This window comes from Toxotes jaculatrix, chromosome 21 (genome assembly GCF_017976425.1).
Source record: "Toxotes jaculatrix isolate fToxJac2 chromosome 21, fToxJac2.pri, whole genome shotgun sequence".
In the NCBI taxonomy this organism is placed as follows: domain Eukaryota; kingdom Metazoa; phylum Chordata; class Actinopteri; family Toxotidae; genus Toxotes; species Toxotes jaculatrix.
Genome location: NC_054414.1, coordinates 20,087,554 through 20,093,627, shown reverse-complemented (window position 1 = coordinate 20,093,627; position 6,074 = coordinate 20,087,554). Strand labels below are relative to the sequence as shown.

General features: G+C 46.6%; 2 protein-coding genes across 2 annotated transcripts in view; one reads left to right on the top strand and one right to left on the bottom strand.

Annotated features, from left to right (window-relative positions):
- LOC121201215 (poly [ADP-ribose] polymerase tankyrase-2-like) overlaps positions 1-2,723 on the top strand; it is a 10,919-nt gene extending 8,196 nt beyond the window's left edge. Inside the window, exons 23-29 of the mRNA XM_041066946.1 lie at positions 1-88; positions 204-301; positions 647-721; positions 851-956; positions 1,282-1,468; positions 1,620-1,776; positions 2,629-2,723. The exon at positions 1-88 is cut by the window's left edge and continues 33 nt beyond it. Coding sequence (XP_040922880.1) covers positions 1-88; positions 204-301; positions 647-721; positions 851-956; positions 1,282-1,468; positions 1,620-1,776; positions 2,629-2,691 — 774 coding nt within the window. The 3' untranslated portion in view covers positions 2,692-2,723. The remainder of the gene's footprint in view (positions 89-203; positions 302-646; positions 722-850; positions 957-1,281; positions 1,469-1,619; positions 1,777-2,628) is intronic.
- A 1,698-nt stretch (positions 2,724-4,421) lies between these two features.
- LOC121201418 (fibroin heavy chain-like) lies at positions 4,422-5,666 on the bottom strand. The gene is made up of 4 exons (XM_041067242.1): positions 5,560-5,666; positions 5,418-5,476; positions 4,598-5,170; positions 4,422-4,522 (listed from the first exon to the last, which is right to left on the bottom strand). The coding sequence occupies exons 1-4, from the start codon at positions 5,580-5,582 to the stop codon at positions 4,518-4,520; spliced, it is 660 nt and encodes a 219-aa protein (XP_040923176.1). The 5' UTR covers positions 5,583-5,666; the 3' UTR covers positions 4,422-4,517.
- Between the last annotated feature and the right edge of the window lie 408 nt (positions 5,667-6,074).

Below are 6,074 nucleotides of genomic sequence, written 5' to 3'. Positions count from 1 at the left end.
CGTGAGCTGAAGGACATCGGCATCAACGCCTACGGACACAGACACAAGATCATCAAAGGAGTGGAGAGGCTCATCAGCGGGCCGCAGAGTGAGGACACACACACACACACTTAAACACACTACAGATTCATCATGTCTTCCTTCAAATACAAGAAATGATTTTTGAAGCAATGGGTTTTATAATGTGTGTGTGTGTGTGTCAGGTCTGAACCCTTATCTCACACTGAACACAGCAAACAGTGGGACGATCCTGATCGACCTCACAGCCGATGACAAGGAGTTTCAGTCTGTGGAGGAGGAGGTACTGCTGCTGCTGCTGATAACAATGATAACAATGATAACAATGATAATAATGATAATAATGATAATAATGATAGTAATGATAGTAATGATAGTAATGATAGTAATAAGCGGTGCTGACCCCTGAGCAGACAGGATTATTGGACGACTCAGTCTCTCCTGTCAGTTGTTCTGAGCTCAGTCTTTCAGACAAACATCAGGTGGTGGAAGGTGCACAGCACCACAGAGACTGAAGAGAAGCAGAATCAGCAAAACGATGCTGATGCTGATGATGATGATGATGATGATGATGATGGTGGTGGTGGTGGACATTCTTCTCCCTCTGATCTTGTTTCCTGTCGATCAGATGCAGAGTACGATCAGAGAGCACAGAGACGGCGGCCACGCAGGAGGAGTCTTCAGCAGATACAACCTGGTCAAGGTGATAAGTTATTTGTTTCAGACTTTATTCACAGGGACGATGCTGCTGAAGACGCAGCCATACGGAGTATGGTGTCCAGAAGGGGACAATCAGGGAGACTGATCAGTGTTCTGTTCTCTTGTGCTTCAGATCCAGAAGGTCTGCAACAAGAAGCTGTGGGAGAGGTACACCCACCGCAGGAAGGAGGTGTCCGAGGAGAACCACAACCACTCCAACGAGCGCATGCTCTTCCACGGTCAGTGTTCTAACGGTATCATAAGAAATATCTGCAGTGAGGAGGAGGAGGAAGAACAGATGCAGCAGCAGCAGTAATTATAGTAATATGCTGTAACAGAGACACTAATACTAAATACCTTTAGTAGTAGGAATAAAGTAAAGTAGTGTAGTGGCAGCAGGAGGAGCAGCAGGAGGAGCAGCAGGAGGAGCAGCCGAGGTACCAGCTTTCAGGAGAGATGAGGCAGTGGAAGCACAACAGCTGGAACGAAGACAGTAACAGTATCAGTAGGAATATTAGCATCAGTAGTACTGATAGTGATCGTACCGTGACTCTTCCCTCCCAGGCTCTCCGTTCGTCAACGCCATCATCCATAAAGGTTTTGACGAGCGTCACGCCTACATCGGCGGGATGTTCGGCGCTGGGATTTATTTTGCAGAGAACTCGTCAAAGAGTAACCAGTACGTGCACGGGATCGGAGGAGGGACGGGCTGCCCGCTGCACAAAGACCGGTCCTGCTACGTCTGCCACAGGTAAATAAATCTAAATCCCATTAAAACCAGTACATTCACAGCAAAACACATTCTGGGTCTAATGTGGAAACACACAAGTCTGTGTTATGTAAGTGCAGTGAACCTGACTCTCAGGCTTTGTGCCTGTGTCTGTTCATTTTGTCCCTCCCAGGCACCTGTTGTTCTGCAGGGTGACTCTGGGTAAATCCTTCCTGCAGTTCAGTGCCATGAAGATGGCTCACTCCCCCCCGGGTCACCACTCAGTGACCGGCAGGCCGAGCGTGAACGGCCTGGCTCTGGCCGAGTACGTGATCTACAGAGGAGAGCAGGTCAGCAGCTTCAGAGCTTCACGGTGCAGCTGAACTTTTCTGTCTCTGCTCCATCCGTAACAGGTTCCAATGTTCTGAAACCAAACGTGAACGCGTGTGTTGGAGGGCAGAGTTGTGGCCTGGTGGAGGAGCAGGACCACACAGATCCCTGTATCAGTGGAGAGAGCAGCTTATGCTCAGGCGGCTGGACGTGTAATGTCTTCTGCCGAAACCAATTGCTGTTGAGAAGTGGCACTTCACAGTCCAGCATGAATAGATGTCCACTCAGGCAATCAGCGGTGCTATTAGTGTGTGAAATTACATGCGGCGTTCGGCTTTAAAGCTGATAGCTGGAGAGCAGCAGGACTGACGAGATGAAGAGGGCATTACAGCCGAGCTGCTGCTCTTCACTGAACCGTGTCGTATTATCACATTTTCTGGCTTTCAGTCTCCTGTTTGAAAACTCTGATGCCGCAGCCACGTCCGCATGCAGCTCGCACAAAGTCTGATATTGATTTGGAGGAAATTTGGTCGACATCTCGCTCTTAGCCCCGACGATTAGCTCTGACACCAGAATGACACGACGCCACTGCTGCATTGTGGGAACTGTGCTGATTGACTGTTGATGAGAGTTTGATGTTCAGATTGTTCAGACCACAGGCAGCAGCACGTTAGCTTAACTTAGCCTCAGTAATTAACATGCTGACCATCAGTGTTTTCATTACTTCATGAGTCTGGTGACCTTCTTTTTAAACCGTGTGGATTATTTGAACGCTGGTCGACCGGGACTCCTCCACATGAGCAGAGTTGTGGTGTTTGATCAGAGTCTTTGTTGTTACAGAGTGTCAGTGAATGCCTCTCTGCTGCCCACAGGCCTATCCAGAGTACCTGATCACCTACCAGATCATGAAGCCTGGGTCGTCTGCAGACAGATGAGACCTCAGAGGACACGAACATGAAGAGCGCTCATCACCTCCCGCCTGCGGAGCCTTGGCTTTATTAACTGCATGCACAAAGAAAAACTTTATTTATACAATGTATAAAACATGTAGGCTTTTATCGGATGCTGTTTTTTTTATTGTTTGATGCACTTTATTAACCACGGCTTGTACGATGATGTGACGTGATGTGACTGTTGATTTTGTCCTTTTCTCTCTGAAACGGTTTCGTCCAGTGGTTTCATGGTGACAGGAGGCGTCAGTGTCGTCACATCAGTGTTGCACTGTGGGAAAAACACAGATTTTCACAGTGAGGAGCTGCTCGCAGTGAATCTTTGCTTAAAAAAACGATTGATCAGTGATCAACTGATTGAACAGGAGTCCAGTAAAAAATGATGGCCCTCCTCCGGGGCTGGTTCTGCTGGGCCTCAGTCCTCCAGGCCTCAGTCCTCCAGGCCACCGGTGTCTCCTCCGTCCATACATTAAACTGATGTGTTGTTGATGTGAGTTGTAGTTAGATGTGTGTATATGTTAACTCTGGGGGTTTCAGACGCACTGATGTGCTGACGCTGACTCATCCTCTCTGTAGAGCCAACACTTGCTCAGTGTCTCCTGACAAACATTTCCAAAAACAATCCTTTGTGTTGCCTGGCAACATCCTGACGAGGTGAAGCATTCGTTTGATTTTATGAAGATGTTGTGTAGACTTATTTTTCGTACACGCATGTGAGTTTATTAGCGTTTCTAACGTGAAAAATGTCTGTTAGTTTTTGAGACTGAACACCAGATTTCCTCTGCAGAGCTCTGACCAGCTCACTTCCTGTTTCCTGTATGGGCCTCTCTGATTGGGTGGTGGTGTGATGACGATCAGTCCACACTGCACCCAGACCGACCCCGTCTGTTTCTGGACCATCCACAGCTACAGGTCACAGGAGTTAGGCTTCATTACTGTTAACACTGATCTCAGAGCTGAGGCGTTCTTTGTACAGTCGCCCTCTCCAGTCTCCAACGGGTCTGTAAAACCTAGAGAGGAGGGAAAACACAGATGAATGTTGTGTATGTAGATTTTCTGTGGTGAGTTCTCCTGTCGTCTGTAATGTGAAGTTAACGGGCACTGATGCATGGCACCGTGGTGCTCTGAGGTTCCTGGTTTTAGTTCAGACTGGGAGGAAACCAGCTGCTGAATGTGGAGGGTTTGGTTCCAAAATGGGGCAGTGAACCTCAGAGCAACTCACCAAACTGACTGATGAAGAACATGGTGCTGTTTAAAGGATTTAAGGTCTGAACTGCTGATATTTACAACCTTTATAAACCAAAAAAAATGAACTTTTCATCAGGATTTGTGGTGTTTTGTAAACAAACTTCATATTCTGTTTAACATGTTTGAACATGTTCAGGTGTCCAGTCTGTCAGGATGTTAAAGTGGAGGCTGGACTCTTCATCCTGTGCAGCATCAGATGCTGAAAGAATTAAATGACTTCATTCCGTTTCTGTTTGAACTGCAGCTAGAAATTAGAACTCATCCACACTCAGCCTTCCTTAGTCTGAACTGAACTTTGTGCATGCTAACACTAGCATGTTAGCATTAAGCTTAAATTACAGCTGAGGTAAATGACTCATTAATCTATCCAGTATTTTGACATTACCAGAACATACAGGCTGGTGATTGTCCACATTTGTCACATGCAGGATTTATATTTAAAAAGAAAAAAATCTTAGAGCTTCACCTTTGATAAATGTCAGATATTTTTATTAAACTTTTCAAACACTTATCCACATGTGGAAATCATTTTACAAGCATCTACTGAGGATCTGTCACCAAGGTTACCCTGCAACACAAGAGGATAAATGTTAGTCACAACCAGACTGTTTAAAAGTAGTTCAGCACTGAGTTTGCTTTTTACCTCGATAGGCCTTCTTTCCTCCTTTGGACCCAGTCATTGGTGCTGACTTGCTTGGAACATCGAGGGGCTTGGAGGGCAAGGGGGGTGGTGGAGGGTAATATGGGGAGTAGTCAGTGTGGGCGAGTAGCTCTCTTGCTCGTTGGTAGCCATTGCTGGACTGGATGATGTAGGATGAAGGTGGCAGAGGGGACGTCTCACTCATGCTCTGCGGCGCCTCAACGTTAGACTCCCAGGCACTGAAGTCTGGGAAAGGACGAGATGGCATCCTGCTGCTTAGGGCATAGAATAAGGCGTGAGCTCCCCCTGCACTGGATGGACTTCCATAGGGAACAGGTCCATCACCAAACCCGAAGGCTGCAGGAGCGTTAGCATAAGAAGCAGGTCCAGCACCAAACCCGAAGGCTGCAGGAGCGTTAGCATAAGAAGCAGGTCCAGCACCAAGCCCGAAGGCTGCAGGAGCGTTAGCATAAGAAGCAGGTCCAGCACCAAACCCGAAGGCTGCAGGAGCGTTAGCATAAGAAGCAGGTCCAGCACCAAGCTCCCTGCCAGCAGCTGCATTAAAACTCGTTGGACCTGAAACCAAAGATGTTTTAAGATGGGAAGATTTGACACAAGAGGTTATAAAGTTAATTTAAGCCTCTGTATTAATCCTCACATGCATTGCTTTAATAGAGAATATCAATACCTAAAGAGTAAGTGTTTAGTCAGGTCATAAAAAAAAAAAAAAATGCAGTCTTGTTTTACAGAAAGGTCAAAGAACCTGAACAATATTTTATGCTTTAATATGCATTTAAAAAAAAAAAAAAAAAAACAGACTCACCACGCTTTGCTGCAGGGTAACAAGCAGCGCTGCCAAAGAGCAAACAAATCCAGGAAACACTGTGAAAACACCAGTGTTTAAGTTTTCACTGTTCAAACACAGAGAAGCTTTCTGTAACAATAACCATGTAAATGAAACTCACCTGAGAAGCAGTCCAAACACCATGGTGAACACTCACACAACAAGGAGGTAACAGAACTTCAGCTATAGCAGCCTGAACTCAGCAGTCTGGTTGAAGCTGTAGACAGGAACCCGGCTGTTGGCCTTATAAAGCTGCTCCACCTGCTCTCTGCTCCAATGACGCTGATTAACCACACCTGGTGTCCAATCAGTCCCACTCAGCCCATGCTTTAGTGCTGACACTGAGGACAAGTCACTGAGATCATCAGTGGGTCTATGATGGAGGTGGATCTAATATATCACACAAAATCAAAGGTCAGAGAAAAATCCAAATCAGACCTTTGTCCTTCCCTCTCCCATTAATCATCTGCTGACCCCTCACATTTATCTGGTGACCCTTATGGGGGGCCTGATCCCTAGCTTGACAACGATCTATACTTAGATTAGTTAAAATGGGCTCCACCTGGGTTTGATGATCTGAATACTCTCTTTCACCCCGGAGACAGACTCAGCCTCTGCAGGGCCTGACTGGGCTCC